The sequence below is a fragment of the Nesoenas mayeri genome (genome assembly GCF_963082525.1).
Source record: "Nesoenas mayeri genome assembly, chromosome: 30".
NCBI classification, from domain to species: Eukaryota; Metazoa; Chordata; class Aves; order Columbiformes; family Columbidae; genus Nesoenas; species Nesoenas mayeri.
In genome coordinates this window covers 372,080-390,237 of record NC_137564.1, presented here as the reverse complement: position 1 = coordinate 390,237, position 18,158 = coordinate 372,080, and the positions used below count along the sequence as shown (strand labels likewise).

Sequence of the window (18,158 nt, the reverse complement as noted above, 5' to 3'; positions counted from 1 at the left end):
GCCGGGGGGGTCACCCCATTGCTCCCAGTAACTCCCAGTAGCTCCCGGTCCCCAGATACACATGTGACAGGTCCCAAATTCGAGGCGGGGGGGGGACACACAGAGGTGCCAACAGCCCCCCCGGTGACTCAGGCGTCTTTCACAATCGTGTGCAAAGCCCCGCCCCGCCCTCAGCACTTAATGAGGATCATCTCATTAGCGGCAGATTAACGGCTATCTATAGGGCGGCCTCGCGGCGGGGGGGGTGTGTCCCGGGTGGGGTCCCACGGGGGTCCCCGGTCCCGCCTCCCCCCCCCCGGCCCCGCTCCGGCCGGTCCCGGCCCGTTCCGGGGCGGAGCCGCTCGGGTCCGCTCGGAACCACTCGGAACCTTTCGGGTCCGCTCGGGAGCGCTCAGGGAGCGCAGCCGGTACCGAACTCGGAGGGGTCGGGTCTGGGGGGGGGGTGGGGGGTTGTCAGGGTGTAGTTGGGGTGTTGCGGGGTGTTGGAGCGGGGAATCCGGGGGGTTTTGGAGGGTCCGGTGTGGCCCTGTGACGGGCTGGTTTTGGGGTGATTTTGGGGTGGTTTTCGGGTTGTTTTGGGGTGGTTTGGAGTGTTTCGGGATGGTTTTGGGGTGTTGCGGGGGGTACTTGGGGTATTGGGGGCATCGGTGGGGTGTTGTTGGGGTGTAGGTCGGGCGTTCCGGGGTGCAGGTGGGAGTTTCGGGGTGTAGGAGGGGGTTTTAGGGTGCAAGTGGGTGCTGCGGAGCCGGGTGCTGCACGGAGCAGGGGTGTCACTGGGTGTCACTGGGTGTCGCCGGTTGTCACCGGGTTGTGCGCACAGCCGTGTCACCCCCGCGCACCCCTTGTGCTCTGCCCGGAGTCCCTGGCGGCGGTTCCTGGGGGTTCTGGGGGTGTCGGGACACCCAGGGGCGCTGGGGACACTGAAATGGGGACACTGGGAGGGGGCATTGGGGACACTGGGATGAGGATATGGAGACGCTGGGATGGGAGCACTGGGACTGCCTGGAGAAAGGTACTGGGGACACTGGGGAGGGACACTGGGAGGGGACAATGGGACCACTCAGGACACACGTCCCCACTGTCCCCACACCCCCCCAGGGCTGCCCTATGTCCCCCCAGGCTCCGTGCCTCAGTTTCCCCCACTGAGCGCAGCCCCTCGCAGCCCGGGGGGGCGGGGGTGTCACCCCCAGCCCCGCGTCCCCTCCGGGCGCCCGTGACGATGCCGGGGGTCCCCCTGCCCTTCGTCCTCCTCATCCTCGTCCCCGGGGGGGCGGCTCCGTCCTTCCCACGGGACCTGGTGGCTCGAAGCACCGTGGGGCTGGCAGGTGAGCTGGGGGGACCGGGGCGGGGGTGACACCGGGGACTGGGGACCCGGTGGGACGTCACCGTGTCCCCGCAGCCACCGCCGCCTACCCGCGCTTCGGTGGCCTCGGTGGGGACAACGCCACGGCCCAGCGTGGCCTGGACTTCCAGCACATGCTGCGCATCAACGGCACGCTCTTCGTGGCCGCCCGGTGAGCACGCGTGCATGGGCACGCTCGTGCAAGCCCTGCACGCTTAGCTGTGCTTGTGTGTGCTTGTGCATACTGTGCACGCTTAGCTATGCTTGTGCAAGCTTGTGCAAGCTGTGCATGCTTAGCTGTGCTTGTGTGTGCTTGTGCAAGCTGTGCACGCTTAGCTATGCTTGTGCACGCTTGTGCAAGCTGTACACACTTAGCTGTGCTTGTGTGTGCTTGTGCAAGCTTGTGCATGATGTGCACACTTAACTGTGCTTTTGTGTGCTTGTGCAAGCTTGTACAAGCTGTGCACACTTAACTATGCTTGTGTGTGCTTGTGCAAGCTCGTGCATGCTGTGCACGCTTAGCTATGCTTGTGTGGGCTTGTGCAAGCTTGTGCATGATGTGCACACTTAGCTATGCTTGTGTGTGCTTGTGTGTGCTTGTGCAAGCTCTGCACACTTAGCTATGCTTGTGCGTGCTCGTGCAAGCTTGTACAAGCTGTGCACACTTAGCTATGCTTGTGTGTGCTCATGCAAGATATGCATGCTTAGCTGCGCTTGTGTGTGCTTGTGCAAGCTGTGCACAATTAGCTATGCTTGTGTGTGCTTGTGCAAGCTTGTGCATGATGTGCACGCTTAGCTATGCTTGTGTGTGCTTGTGCATGCTGTGCACACTTAGCTATGCTTGTGTGCGCTTGTGCAAGCTTGTGCATGCTGTGCACGCTTAGCTATGCTTGTGTGTGCTCATGCAAGATATGCATGCTTAGCTATGCTTGTGCATGCTTGTGCAAGCTGTGCACGCTTAGCTACGCTTGTGTGTGCTTGTGCATGCTTATCTGTGCTCGTGCACGATTATTTGTGCTTGTGCACAGTTCTGTGTGCTTGTGCATGCTTGTGTGAGCTCACGTGCGCTTGCGTGTGCTTGCACATGCTTGTACACACTTACCTCTGCTTGTGCAAGCTCTAGTGCGCTTGTATGTGCTAGTCTGTGCCTGTGCAAGGCCATGCGTGCTTGTGCACACTATCACGTGTGCGTGCTTGTGTAAGCATGCGCTTGCTTGTGCACACTTGTACATGCTTGTGTGTGTTTATGCAAGTGTGCGCACGCTTCTTCAGGCTTGTGCACACTTGTGCGGGTTTTTCTGCGCTCGTGCACACTTGTTCACGCTTGCATTGGCTTCTGCAGCCTCATGCACGCTTGTGCACGCTTGTGCACGCTTGTACGCATTTGCACGTGCTCTCGGCACCCCTGTATGCTCCAGCCCAACTGTCCCCTCTCCCATGGACCCTTGTGCGTGTCCCCATGTCCCCTCCTGGTCCCCGTGTCCCCTCGCACGCTCACCCCCCGTCACCACACAGGGACCACATCTTCGCCTTCGAGCTGGGGCAGGAGCGGGGGACGCTGCACCCGCAGCGGGTAAGGGACACAGGGACCCTGGGGACACGGGGGCTGCACTGGGGGGTCCCCGTGCCCACCCCAGTGTCACCCTGCAGCACGTCACCTGGGAGCCGCGGGACAGGGACAACTGTGCCATGCGGGGCCGGCGGCAGGTACGGGGGGACACGGGGGACATGGGGAGGGTGTATTGGGGGGTACAGAGTGGGGGGTTCAGAATGGGGACTCAGAGCAGAGGGGGGTGGGGACGGCGGCCTCATGGTGTCCCCCACGTGTCCTCCCCGTGTCCCCCCGCGCAGGACGAGTGTCACAACTACATCCGGGTGCTGGTGCCCCGCGACGCCGGGACCCTCCTGGCCTGCGGCACCAACGGCTTCAGCCCCCTCTGCCGCACCTACCAGGTGGGGGGCCGGGGGGAGCAGTTGGGGGCCCGGGGTGTGATGAGTTGGGGGTCTCAGCCTGTTGGGTGTGATGAGTTGGGGTCTCAGCCCATGGGGTGTGATGAGTTGGGGGTCTCAGCCTGTTGGGTGTGATGAGTTGAGGGGCTCATCTTGGGGGGGTGTGATGAGCTGGGGGCTCAGCCCATGGGATATGATGATTTGAGGTCTCAGCCCGTGGGGTGTGATGAGTTGGGGTCTCAGCTCATGGGGTGTGATGAGTCGGGGGGCTCATCTTGGGGGGGTGTGATGAGTTGGGGTCTCAGCCCATGGGATATGATGAGTTGGGGTCTCAGCCCATTGGGTGTGATGAGTTGGGGGCTCAGCTTGGGGGGGGTGTGATGAATTGGGGGCTCAGCCTGTGGGTATGATGAGTTGGGGTCTCAGCCCATTGGGTGTGATGAGTTGGGGGGCTCATCTTGGGGGGGTGTGATGAGTTGGGGGCTCAGCCTGTTGGGTGTGATGAGTTGGGGTCTCAGCCCGTGGGGTGTGATGAGTTGGGGGGCTCATCTTGGGGGGGGTGTGATGAGTTGGGGTCTCATCCCATGGGGTGTGATGAGTCGGGGGGCTCAGCTTGGGGGGGTGAGTTAAGCTGGGTCCTCAGCCCCCCTTGATGAGCCCCCGGGGCAGCGCTCAGCGGTGTGACGAGCATGGGCGTCCTCAGCAGCTCCACATGGAGGGTACAGGGGGATGTGAGGAGCCCGGGGGGGCGTGAGGAGCCCAGGGGGGATTTGAGGAGCCCGGGGGGGATTTGAGGAGCCCAGGGGGTCTCATCGCCCCGTGTCCCCCAGGCGGGCAGCCTGGTGCAGGAGGGCGAGGAGCTGAGCGGCCAGGCCCGCTGCCCCTTCGACGCCAAGCAGAGCATCGTCGCCCTGTTCGCCGGTGGGTGCTGGATTCGGGGGGGACACACACACGGTCCCCGCGGTGGGGCCGGGGCTGACGCCGCTGTCCCCCTGCAGACGGCAGCCTGTACTCGGCCACCGTGGCCGATTTCCAGGCCAGCGACGCTGTCATCTACCGCAGCCTGAGCCCCGGGCGGCCGCCCCTGCGCAGCCTCAAGTACAGCTCGCGGTGGCTGCAGGGTACGGGGGACATTGGGGACACAGGGCTGGGGCTGTGGGAGGTGGGGGACACGCAGGGGTGGGGGAATGGGGACAGGAGGAGCTGATGTCACCCTCCTGTCCCCCCCCCAGAGCCCCACTTTGTGCAGGCGCTGCCCTACGGCCCCCACGTCTACTTCTTCTTCAGGGAGGTGGCAGTGGAGCTCAGCGCCCTGGGCAAGGTGGGGACATGGGGGGACACGGGGTGCCCGCCCCCCAGGGTCAGCTCAGACCCCCAAGGTCCCTCCCTAGGGTGGTTGGTGCACCCCCGGGGTGGGGGTGCTGGTGGGTGCAAGCCCATGGTGGCCCTGGGCACCCATGGGTGCTGCCCCCATGTGCAGGTGGCCATGGGTGTCACCCCCATATGCTAGTGGCCCTGGGCACCCATGGGTGCTGCCCCCATGTGCAGGTGGCCCTGGGCACCCATGAGGGTCACCCCCATGTGCAGGTGACCCTGGGCACTCATGGGTGTCACCCCAATATGCAAGTGGCCCTGGGCACCCATGGGTGTCACCCCCATATGCAGGTGGCCCTGGGTTCCCATGGGTGCCAGCCCGAGGTGCCAATGCCCCCGGGTCCCTGGGTGCTGACACCCATGGGTGCCCAGGTGACAATGACTGTGGGGCCCTGGGTGCTGATACCCATGGGTGCTAATTCCGCTGGGTCCCTGGCTACTGACACCCATGGGTGCCCATGTGCCAATGCCTGGGGTCCCTGGATGCTGATGTCTGTGGGTCCTTGGGTGCTGACACCCATGGGTGCTGACACCCCGAGGCCCCTGTGTACCGCTGCCTGGGGGTCCCCACGCTCTGACACCCATGGATGCCGATGCTGGGAGGTGCTGACACCCATGGGTGCAGGTGTTGGTGGCGCGGGTGGCCCGCGTGTGCCGCAACGACCGCGGCGGGTCCCCGCGGGTGCTGGAGCGGCGCTGGACGTCGTTCCTGAAGGTGCGGCTGCAATGCGCCCTCCCCGGGGACACCGTCTTCTACTTCGATGTCCTGGAGGCGGTGACACCCCCGCGCGCCCTGCACGGCCGCCCCGCCGTCCTCGCCCTCTTCGGCACCCAGCCCAACAGGCACGGCGGGGGACACGGGGGACACGGGGATGCGGGTGGACAAGGGGATGTGAGGACACAGGATCAGGCGTGGAGGGACATGGAGATGGGGATGCGGGACGTGGGGACGTTGAGGATGGGTACTTGGGAGATGGGGATGTGAGAATGCGCATATGGGGACATGATGGGGACATGGGGATGTGGGGACACAGGATCAGGCGTGGAGGGATGTGGAGATGAGGATGCGGGATGTGGAGACGTTGAGGATGGGGACTTGGGAGATGGGGATGTGAGGATGCGCATATGGGGACAGAGATGGGGACATGATGGGGACATGGGGATGTGGGGACACAGGATCAGGCGTGGAGGGACGTGGAGATGGGGATGCGGGACACGGGGACGTTGAGGATGGGGACTTGGGAGATGAGAATGTGAGGATGCACATATGGGGACAGAGATGGGGACATGATGGGGATGTGGGGACACAGGATCAAGTGTGGAGGGATGTGGAGATGGGGATGCGGGACATGGGGACGTTGAGGATGGGGACTTGGGAGGTGGGGATACAGGAGATGAGGATGTGAGGATGCACACATGGGGACAGAGGAGATGGGGACATGAGGATGCGCTTATAGGGACATGAGGTTGTACTTCTGGGGACATGGGGACATGAGGATGTGCCCACATGGGGACATGGGAGCTGGGAACATGATTTGTGCTCATGGGGATGTGAGGATGGACTCCTTGGGATATGGGGATACAGGAGATGGGGACATGAGGATGCACTTATAGGGACATGGGGACATGAGGATGTGCTCACAGGGGGACATGAGAGTGGGGATGTGGGTGGTCAAGGGGACGTGGGGACACAGGATCAGGCGTGGAGGGATGGGGACATGGGGACATGGGAGATGGAGACATGAGAAGGTGCTCATGGGGACATGAGGCTGTGCTCACATGGGGACATGGGAGTGGCACAGGGACACAGTGGGGACACCAGGGATCTGGCAGGGCCCTGGCCAAACCAAGGCCGACCTGGCAGCCCCGGGAGGGGACAGGGGTGTCCCCAGCGCCGGTGCCACCCCCTGTCCCTGCAGCATCCCTGGCTCGGCCGTCTGCGCCTTCTACCTGGCGGACGTGGAGCGGGCGTTCGAGGGACCCTTCGCCGAGCCCCGCGGTGGCACCGGCACCTGGATCCCGGTGCCTGAGGACAGGGTCCCCCACCCCAGGTAACCCCCCACACCCGGACGCCTGGGTCCCTCCGGAGGCAGAGCGGCCACCCAGGGTCCCCACGCTGGCTGTGCCACAGGCCGGGCTGCTGTGCCGGGATGGGGACGGCCAGCGGCGTTGTCACCTCTGGGGACTTCCCCGACGAGACGTTGGCGTTTGCCAAGGAGCACCCGCTGCTGCACGGCGCCGTGGCACCCGCCGGCGGGCGGCCCCTCTTCACCCGCACCGGCACCAGGTGCACCCGCGGGGACAGGGTGGCCCTGGGGATGGGGTGGCCCCGGGGACAGGGTGGCTTTGGGGACAAAGAGCGGCTCATGGGAGGTGGGTGCAGATGCGCTGAGGGGTGAGGGTGTCCCCAGCCCTCTGGGTGCTGTGGGGTTTGCAGGGTCCTGGTGCAAGGATCCTGGTGCAAGGGTGCACGTGGCCCTGGTGCAAGGGGCATGGGAAGCCTTGCAAGGGTCCGCGAAGCCACAGCGCATGGGTGTGCAAAGCCCTGGTGCAAGGTGTGCAAAGCCCTGGTGCAAGGCTGCATGAGGGTGTGCAAGAGCCTTGATGTGAGGACATGCAAGGCCTGGGTGTGAAGGGCCCTGGTGCAAGGGTGTGCAAGACCCTGGTGCAAGGGTGTGCAAGACCCCAGTGGGAGGGTGTGCAAGGCCGTGGTGCAAGGGTGTGCAAAACCCTGGTGCAAGGCCACATGAGGGTGTGTAAGGTCCTGGTGCAAGGGTGTGCAAAGCTCTGGTGCAAGGTGTGCAAGGCTGCATGAGGGTGCACAACACCCCAGTGTGAGGGCGTGCAAGACCCTCGTGCAAGGGTGTGCAAAGCACTGGTGCAAGGCCACGTGAGAGCATGTAAGACCCTGGTGCAAGGGTTTGCAGGACCCCAGTGCAAGGGTGTGCAAGACCCCAGTGTGAATGTGTGCAAAGCTCTGGTGCAAGGTGTGCAAAGCCCTGGTGCACGGCTGCATGAGGGCGGATAAGACCCCAGTGCAAGGGCATGCAAGACCCTGGTGCAAGGGTGTGCAAAACCCTGGTGCAAGACCCCAGTGTGAGGGTGTGTGAGACCCCAGTGCAAGGGTGTGCAAAGCTCTAGTGCAAGGTGTGCAAGGCTGCATGAGGGTGTGCAACACCGCAGTGTGAGGGCGTGCAAGACCCTGGTGCAAGGGTTTGCAAGACCCCAGTGCAAGGGTGTGCAAAGCCCTGGTGCAAGGTGTGCAAAGCCCTGGTGCAAGGCTGCATGAGGGTGGGTAAGACCCCAGTGCAAGGGTGTGCAAAACCGTGGTGCAAGACCCCAGTGTGAGGGTGTGCAAAGCTCTGGTGCAAGGTGTGCAAGGCTGCATGAGGGTGCGCAACACTGCAGTGTGAGGGTGTGCAAGACCCTGGTGCAAGGGTTTGCAAGACCCCAGTGCAAGGGTGTGCAAAGCCCTGATGCGAGGCCACGTGAGGACATGTAAGACCCTGGTGGAAGGGTTTGTAAGACCCTGGTGCAAGGGTTCGCAGGACCCCAGTGTGAGGGTGTGCAAGACCCCAGTGCAGGGGTGTGCAAGACCCCAGTGTGAGGGTGTGCAAAGCTCTGATGCAAGGTGTGCAAAGCCATGGTGCAAGGCTGCATGAGGACGAGTAAGACCCCAGTGCAAGGGTGTGCAAGGGCGTGCAAGACCCTGGTGAAAGGGCGCACAAGCGGCTGCGGCGCGGCGTGCGAGGCCCCGTGCGGTTGTGCCGTGCCAGGCTGACGCAGCTGGCGGTGGACGCGGGCGCGGGGCCGCGGGGGAACCGGACCGTGCTGTTCCTGGGCGCTGAGGACGGGCGGGTGCTGAAGGTGCTGGTGGCCCCGCGACCGCCGGGGGACACCCGGCCCCTCACGGGCACCCCGGCGCCTGGGGACAACGGGGACAGCGGGGACAGTGGGGACAGCGGCGCCGAGACGCTGCTGCTGGAGGAGATCAGCCTGTACGACCCCGGGCGGTGGGTGCTGGGTCCTGGGTGCTGGGGGCGCTGGGGGGTGATGGGGGGGGGGGGGCTTATGGGTGATGGGGGTGCTGGTGGGTGCTGGGGGCACTGGTGGGTGCTCAGGGGGCTCATGGGCACTGATGGGTGCTGGGGGGGTCATGGGTGCTGGGGGGAACTGGGGGGTGATGGTGGGTGGGGGGGTCTCATGGGTGCTGGGGGTGCTGGTGGGTGCTGGGGGCACTGGTGGGTGCTGGGGGGGTCCTGGGTGCTGGGGGGCACTGGGGGATGATGGTGGTTGGTGGGATCTCATGGGTGCTGGGGGTGCTAGGGGCACTGGTGGGTCCTCGGGGGGCTCATGGGTGCTGGTGGGTACCAGTGGGCCATGGGTGCTGGGGGGAACTGCAGTGTGCTGGGGGGGATCATGGGCACTGGGAGGTTCTGGGGGTCACTGGGGGGTGCTGGGGGATTCATGGGAGCTGGTGGGTGCTGGGGGGCACTTGTGGGCACTGGTGGGTGCTGAGGGGCATTGGTGGGTGCTGGGGGCACTGGAGGGTGCTGGGGGGCTCGTGGGCACCACGGGGCTGTGGGGTGCAGTGCTGATGGGTGCTGGGGGCGCAGGTGCCGGGGCGGCAGCAGCCGGGTGCTGGGGCTGGAGCTGCACCCGCCGGGCCGGGAGCTCTTGGTCGCCTTCGCCGGCTGCCTCGTGCGTCTGCCCATGAGCCGCTGCGCCCGGCACGGGGGCTGCCGCAGGTGAGGGGGCGCGGGGGCGTGCAAGGGTGCAGGGGCGTGCAAGGGGTTAGGAGGCACAAGGGCACACACGGGCATGGGGTGTGCATGGGGCACAAGAGTGTGCAAGGGCCCAGGGACGTGCAAGGACACGGGGATGGGCAAAGGCACAGGGACATGCAAAGGCACAGAGAAGTACAAAGGGACGGGAATGTGCAAGGACATGGGGATGTGCAAGGTCACAGGGATGTGCAAAGGGACAGGAACATGCAAAGGGATGGGATGTGCAAGGACACGGGGACGTGCAAAGGGACAGGGATGTGCAAGGGGACAGGGAGATGCAAAGGGGTGGGATGTGCAAGGACATGGGGACGTGCAAAGGGACAGGGATGTGCAAGGACACGGGGACGTGCAAAGGGACAGGGATGTGCAAGGACATAGGGACGTGCAAGGTCACAGGGACATGCGAAGGCAGAGGGATGTGCAAAGGGACAGGGACGTGCAAGAACATGAGGGTGTGCAAAGGGACAGGGACGTGCAAGGGCCAGGGGACATGCAAGGACACAGGGATGTGCAAAGGGACAGGGACATGCAAAGGGATGGGAACGTGCAAGGACACGGGGACATGCAAAGGGACGGGTATGTGCAAAGGGACAGGGACGTGCAAAGGGACACGGACGTGCAAGGACATGAGGATGTGCAAAGGGACGGGGACATGCAAGGACACAGGGACGTGCAAGGGGACAGGGATGTGCAAAGGGACAGGGACAAACAAGGTGTCCCCATCACACCCACCCGTGTCCCCCAGGAGCTGCCTGGCCGCCCGTGACCCCTACTGCGTCTGGCTGCCCCCCAGGGGCTGTGTCCCCTTCTCCGAGGACCTCCCGTAAGTGTCCCCAACACATGGTGGCCCTGGCTGGGGGTTCCCGCTGCACCCCCATCTCCTGGGTCCCCTCCTCACGGGGTGGGGACACTGGGGACGGTGGGTGACAACCCCTCTGTGTGCCCAGGAGCGGCTTCGAGCAGGACGTGGAGGGATCCCCTGGGACCACCGGGACCTGCCAAGGTAATGGGGGGACATGGGTGACACTGGGGGACATGGGGAATATTGGGGGACATAGAGGGTCACCAGGGAAACTTCTGGGGACACGAGGTCACAGGGGGATGGAGGTGGCACCAGGGTGATGCTCGGGGGCCCTGGGACATGTGGGTGACACTGGTGGGTGTGGAGGACAAGAGGGGACACCGGTGGCCTCGGGGGCACATGGGTGCCCTGGCCTGACCCCCTCTGCTCTCACAGACACACCTGCTGCAGGGGACAGTGACGGGGACTTGGCCCACGGTCAGTGACACCCACCTGTCCTGCTGGGAGGGACCCTGGGGACCAGGGAGGGACATGGGACCCCAGGGGTGGGAGAGGGACCCCAGGGACCAGGAGGGATCCTGGGGACAGGGGAGGGACCCCAGGGGTGGGAGAGGGACCCCAGGGATGGGCAAGGGGACCCCAGGTGTGGGAGAGGGACCCCGGGGACAGGAGAGGGACCTTGGGGACCAAGGAGGGACATGGGACCCCAAGAGTGGCAGAGGGACCCCAGGGACCACAAGGGACACCACGGGTGGCAGAGGGACCCCAGGGACAAGAGCAGGACTCTGGGGACCAGGGAGGACCCCAAGGGTGGCAGAGGGACCCCAGGGACCATAAGGGACACCACGGGTGGAAGAGAGACCTCAGGGACAAGAGCAGGACCCTGGGGATCAGGGAGGACCCCAAGGGTGGCAGAGGGACCCCAGGGACCACAAGGGACACCACGGGTGGCAGAGGGACCCCAGGGACAAGAGCAGGACTCTGGGGACCAGGGAGGACACCAAGGGTGGCAGAGGGACCCCAGGGACCATAAGGGACACCACGGGTGGCAGAGGGACCCCAGGGACAAGAGCAGAACCCTGGCTGGGGACCAGGGAGAACACCAAGGGTGGCAGAGGGACCCCAGGGATGGATGAGGTGACCCCAGGGGTGGCAGAGGGACCCTGGGGTGCCCGGGGGTCCCCGTTGTGCACGGGGGTTGACGGGCGCCCCCTCCCGCAGGGGTGCGCGGGGCCGGGCCGGCGGCCCCGGTGACGGTGGCGGTGCCGGTGCTGGTGGGCTGCGTGCTGGGCGCCTTCGCCCTGGGCGCCCTGCTCACCGGGCTCCTGGCCACCTGCTGCCACCGCCCCGCTGTCCCCAAGTGTCCCCCGCAGCCCCCTGCGGCCCCGCAGCCCCCCGCCCCCCGCCTCTACCCGCTGCTGCCGCCCCAGGGGGACCCCGGGGCACTGCGGGACCCCCCCGAGCTGCCTACCCCCGAGGTCACCCCACCGCAGCGGGTGACAGAGCCCCGGCGTGGCCACCTCACCCGGCTGGGGTGTCCGGAGCCCCCCGGACCGGGTCCCCCCCAAAAAGCGGCACTGGAGGAGCTGCTGCAACGGCTGCACGGCCCGGGGGGGTCTGGCTGGCCGGTCACCCCCCCAGCCACCAACCGGGTGCAACCGGGAGCCCCATTCTCCGGTAACCCCCCGGCACCCCCATGTGGGACTCTGCGGCGCTTGGATGTGCCCCCCGACAGCCCCCCCCCGCCCCGGCGGCCCCTGGTGCTCAGCCTGTCGCTTGGGGGGGCCCCCGCCAGGCCCCCCGCGCTGGGACGGGGACTGACCCGCATGCACTCGCTGGGGGGGACGTGCACACCTGGGGGGACGCCCTGGGGTCCCCACCCCCTGGAGCGCTCCCTGTCCATGAAGCCCCCGGTGCTGCCCAAGCCCCCCACGGTGCAAGGGGCCCCTGGGTGGCCCTGAGCGCCCCCCGCCCTGCCCCGGGGACATGGGGACAACCTGGTCACCGGTGTGCATGGGACACCCCTGCAGCTCTGGGTGACAGGGTCCCCACGTCCCCAGCTCTGTGCTCTGAGCCAGGAGGGGCCCCGTGTCCCCAGGGTGGCCCCACCGCAGTGACAAGAGTCTCTGTGTCCCCACACTCGGGTGACAAAGGTCCCTGTGTCCCCACCATGGTAACATGGGTCCCCATGTCCCCAAGCTGCTCCCATGGGTGACGCGGGTCCCTTGTGTCCCCAACCCACCCCATCCCCAGGGTGACAGGTTCCCCCAACCCTGAGCCACCCCCATGTCCCAGCCCAGCCTCACAAGTGTCCTCATGTCCCCAACTCCCAGGGCTTCTTTTTTTTGCTCCTTTCTAATTTATTCGCTGCTTTGGAGGGAGGCAGAGAGGGCAGGGGACACCCACACCCCCTTGGGGACACCAGGGAGGGGACACAATGGCTTCTCTGCGTCAGAGCTGGGTTTGTCCTACCATGTAGGACCAGGCTCAGCCCCGTGATTAAAGACGTGGTGGCTCTGGCACTGGTGACCGCCTGGATCTGTCTGGGGACAAGCACAGGAGGGGACAAGGTGGGGACAGGTGCCACCAGACTTATGTGGTGGCCCTGGGGTGGCACATGAGACACAAAGGGGCTGACACTGGCGGTGTAAGAAAGCCGCTGAGTATTTATTAAGGAGAATACGGTATTTTATTAAGTATGGTATTTTATTAAGGAAAATACGGTATTTTATTAAGTATGGTATTTTATTAAGGAAAATAGCACAAAATACCTATAAATGGTGGAATTTCCCCATTTCAAAACATTTCCCTTCAGCAGCAAACGGGGCCCGAGCGCTCGGTCCCTCGTCACCGCGCTAACGGGGTCCGTGACGGCGCTGCCACCGCAAAGCGATGATTTATTAACAATAAATCCCCTGGCACGGCGGAAAACAACCTGAGAAAGGCGAGATTAAGGAAATAATCCGATTTGGCACCAAGAATCACCCCGGGGTGTTGGGAGGTGACAGCAAGAGGGACAAACCGTGGGTGACAAAAGCACTGACACGGCAAAGCCCAAACTCTCGTGGGAGGTTATTTACCCGACCAAAAATCTGCTGGTCTTGGCTTAAAAACCCCCTCCAAGCGCTGGGCGAGCAGAGGGTGGAACTGAGTTTAAATTCTTCCTAAGCGCGGGGCGGAGATCAAAATTCTCCTCGGTTTTGTTAAGACTCCGTGCGCAAATATGTCCAAAAATAACCCCCGTGTGATTCCCCGCACAACAGTCAGCTTTATTTCTTTCAACTGCTCCAAAATCGGGGTGTTTTGGAGAAAAAGAGCAACACCGGACAACAGAGAAACTCAGGATGGGATTCCCAGTTTTCTTTAGTCCGGTGGCTGAAATACCTGAGTATTCCACCAAAACGGGGCTGATCCCAAGGTAAAGATTTGCATCGTGGAAAAAACACGTGGTAAAACCCATCATTCAACAACACAACAAACAGTTGTGAGAAGAACAAAAAGCCGCTCTGGAAAATTCCCTTAGTCGCGGCCGCTAAGCCCTGAATCAGCTTTAGGCGCAGCAAGCGCTGCAAATAAGGGAACAAACACGTTTTAAATCTGCACATATGTGGGTTCGCTCGGCAAGAATCTGGCCGAGAAAGGCACCACGTGAGCTACCGAAGGTGGTTCCACCTCAACAGTTCTCCCTTTGTTTTTCTTCGGGTTATAAACCCGGAATTATTTGTAGTAATATGGCAAATAATTCAGGAGGGTGAATGGCTTTCGCAAATGGCTTTTCGCTCCTGGAGGCTGTAAAACAGACACAACCCGCGTCGTAATGTTGGGTGCTCCGCTTCCTAATCCTCTTCTTCCGCATCGATGTTAATCCAAATAATGGAGTATCCCATGTGTTGAGGCACCCTGAGGTTAGTTTAACACGGTCCAAAAGAACTTAGACTAAACCGGTGAGAAATAGGGTTTTAGCACTCCAAAAGTGACTTGAATACAGGTTCAGATATCAATTGAGGAAGGGGCAGCAACTAATACAACAGGAGGTCCATGGTGTGCATGCATGTGGCATCACCAAAACAATACCGGAGCCACTCATGAGTCCGGGAAGGGTCCACACTTGCCACACAGTGTGGGGTTATTTTAAAGGGATCATGTGCTTGTATTGAGTATGGAAAGTACAATCCTGCGAGGGTAAATTTATAATACACTTGCAATCCTGCGAGGAGAAATACACGTGCAAATGTGCGTGGTATATTACATGTGGAAGCACGGGAGGAAAATACACCCGCGATTCCACGAGGATTAATTTATACACGTGCTCGTATTGAGCACGGAAAGTCCATGTGCAAATGTGCACGGAGAGTATAAATACACGTGCAAATGTGCACAGAAAGTTACACGTGCTGATGTGGAAGCATGGGAGGAAAATACACCCGCGATTCTGCGAGGATTAATTTATACATGTGCTCGTATTGAGCAAATGTGCAAAGGTGAATGGAAAGTATAAATACACGTGCAAATGTGCACAGAAAGTAAATATACTCGCAATCCTGCGAGGAGAAATACACATGCAAATGTGCGTGGAATATTACATGTGCTTATATGGAAGCACGGGAGGAAAATACACCCGCAATTCCATGAGGATTAATTTATAAACATGCTCGTATTGAGCACGGAAAGTCCATGTGCAAATGTGCACGGAGAGTATAAATACACGTGCAAATGTGCACAGAAAGTTACACGTGCTGATGTGGAAGCATGGGAGGAAAATACATCCGCGATTCTGCGAGGATTAATTTATACATGTGCTCGTATTGAGCAAATGTGCAAAGGTGAACGGGAAGTATAAATACACGTGCAAATGTGCACAGAAAGTAGATACACTCGCAGTTCTGTGAGAGTTAATTTACTCGCACACGTGGCGGCACAGCAAGCGGAGACTCCGTCTTGGGGGGCTCTTGGCGGCAGCATCTGGTTTGTGCTCCAAGAGATCCGCGCAAGGCGCCGAGCCTCGGCAAGAACCCTGTTTTATATAGCCTGATCAGAACTGACTGTCGGCATTCCAGAAGCTTCTCTGCACCCCCACACTGGCTGTGGGTGCCCCTGAAGCCTCCAAACATCCCCCACAGTGGCCGTGGGTGCCCAGCAGCTCCCTGGTTACTCAGCGCTCCCTTCTCCTCTCTCTTAATGACCCTGGCCAGAGGCTCTGGGGCCAAACAAAAGAAGCTGTTGGCCTCAAGCAACAGAGATAGGGAGATGTGTCTACTCCTTCCATATCAAAGGAGGAAGGTGGGTTTGCATTCTGCCACACTGAGGACATACTAAACTGTCGGTAGGAGAGAACCTGATGGGTTACACCCCTCCAGGAAACAAAAATTCAATGTACAAGCGCTCCAGAGCTCTGCGATGCTCCATGGAACACGCTTTGCCTTGGAAAATTGATGGATTATATTGCCCTAGGCGATATAAGCGGAGTTAGAAGGGGGAAATGTGTATTTAAGCTGGTATTAATGTGAAGTTTAATTCAGTTTTACCTTGCTAAAGGTAATGGGTTGTGGTTTTATACTCCCTGAGTAAGACAAAGAAATAGTCTATGGCTGCCTGGGTTCCTCCTCCTGCAACATTCAATGAAGGCATTTGGTTTTAACGCAAAAACCAAAATATTAAAGCACGGCGGCATTTCTGGAGTTAATTTTACAATTCCAGGTCCTCGTTACCTTGGGAAATAAAGCGCCAAAAAGACAAAAAGTCAGCGTTTCCTCCTCTCTTCCTTGAATAGAAAGTGAAGCGGCGAAGCTCAAGCGCTCGGAGTTTGAGGCTCCTGGGACGTCTGGTTGTGCGAAACAATCTGGAAACACAATAAGTTTTAGTGAGGGAAAGAAAATAAAATCCTCTAAAGCTCAGGAAATGGAGTTTTGTAGAGTAAAACCAGCAGGTTTTGTGTAAATCAAGAAGTCCTAGTACACAAATACCCATCAAATTAAACGCGGTTATTTGTGTGAAAGGGTTAGAGAAACTTTAACAGGTTTCTAAATCTGAAGTTAAAGGTCAAACATTACATGGTACAAATATAGCATAAAATATTATTATTATTAATAATAATAATATATCTAAGCACAAAAAGAGCTCAAAATTCTCCATAAGAAAACCTTAGAAAAGGCTCAAAACACTGGTTGACTACCAACATTTTACAGCAAGCTGGGGATGGAAAACATTGAGACAATTTCCTTCTTAAACAAATATTTATCTATATTAATACACTGCAGTAAACCCGCGTTCTGGACTGTTGGCTTATTTTTTTAATTAACTTTCTTTTTTATATAACTATTAAAGCACATCAAGAGTGATGTCGGGGTTGGACAGAGTGGTTAATCAAAGTTAAGCTACGTCTATTGGTAACTTGCTGGTTAAATTTGAATTGGGACTGAAAAGATATTCAAATATTCATCATCTCTTCCTTACCCTGAAAGTATCTTAAATCTACAACATTTGCTACAAATGTTTTAATGCATTTTTTAAGCAAATATTACACTATTTCTGGATCATGTAACAAGAACAGTGAGTGTGGGTTCCAGCTGCTCTTGTGTCACAGAGAACATTGCCACACGTCATTATTTGGCTTCGTGTTGCACTGGAACCTTCAAAAATTGCAAAAGCTCAATAATTTATTAAACTTGGCTGCTGTAATTACACAGAATGACAGAATGTCAGGGGTTGAAGGGACCTGGAGAGCTCAGAGCAGAGGGGCAGGAGAACAAGGGAGTGACCCCCAAGCTGCCTCAAAATGGCGGCACCTGAATCACCTCAGGGCTCCAAATGGCGGCAAAGTCATGTCAGGGCTCAAAATGGCGGCAAAATCACGTCAGGGCTCCAAATGTCACTAAAATCACCTTGGCCACAAGGGCCTAGTGCTGGTTCATGGTCCCCCTGCTGTCCCCAGGACCCCCAGGTCCCTTTTCACTGCTCCAACAGCTCATTCCCAACTTACACTGGAACCTCATAATTGACTCATAAGAGCAAACAAGTCCTTCCTCAGATGGGAAAGTCTCCAATGTTACTCCACAGGGCAAAGGTTTTAATGCGAGTCAGATAAACTTTTGCTCAAATTAGCGGCTAATATCGCATGATTTTAACGGCCTGGTCCTTTCTTACCCCCCTCTCAGGGTTAGAAACAGAAAGACCCCGCTTACCGCACCGGGGTATTGATTCAAATGAGATAAACAAGCCCTCTCAGTCCCAAAAAACAATGTTTCTTCCTCCAATTGACCGTAGTAATTCCTATTCAAAGGCCGGCTTAATAAGAATGGAACAGGAAATTAACTTAACGGGCGCAAACTCAGTGAATAAAACCCACAATTCCTCTTAAAAACAACAACAAAAGCAGATCCTGTACCACGTTGCCAGCCAGATAACTAAATTATAAGCACACAAAGGGAAGTTCACCTCAAGTTCCCTTGTTTTAACCCTTGCGACCTGTTTTCTCTCGCTCGTAGGCTCCTGATTTTGTAATTAAATGACTTATTTTCCTCTCAAAGGGCTGAAAAACCCCACCAGCCCGGTGACAGTTTGTCACCAGATTGCCATTTAATTCTCATTTCAATGTTTTCTCAATAACGAAAGACACAGGGAATTTAACAGATGAGTAATTATTAGTAGTAAGAGTTGAATAAGAGATATTTTATCGGAATGAAGGCGCAGATGCTGATGGGAAACGGGAAAATTTAAATAACATCCTCCAATGTGGTGCGGAACAGGAGACACCGGCCGGTTTTGCACTGACTGGCTATTGAAGCATAATGGGGGAAAACCAGGGTATTTCAGCCCAGCCACACGTGGACAATAATCCAAAAAAGGCGATTACATCGCAGGGTGGAGGAGGAGACGGGGATTTACAAAGCCAGGGCCTGGAGCC

At 59.2% G+C, this 18,158-nt stretch overlaps 1 protein-coding gene across 1 annotated transcript; it reads left to right on the top strand.

The window, feature by feature from the left end:
* Positions 1–1,219: 1,219 nt before the first annotated feature.
* On the top strand, positions 1,220–12,775 carry SEMA6C (semaphorin 6C; the record flags this gene model as incomplete). The annotated part of the gene is made up of 17 exons (XM_080361155.1): positions 1,220–1,325; positions 1,400–1,514; positions 2,858–2,915; positions 2,993–3,049; positions 3,194–3,295; positions 4,123–4,213; positions 4,291–4,413; positions 4,525–4,613; positions 5,292–5,509; positions 6,586–6,717; positions 6,798–6,953; positions 8,443–8,679; positions 9,283–9,414; positions 10,199–10,276; positions 10,401–10,456; positions 10,691–10,732; positions 11,477–12,775. The coding sequence occupies 17 exons, from the start codon at positions 1,220–1,222 to the stop codon at positions 12,214–12,216; spliced, it is 2,532 nt and encodes an 843-aa protein (XP_080217281.1). The 3' UTR covers positions 12,217–12,775.
* Positions 12,776–18,158: the final 5,383 nt, after the last annotated feature.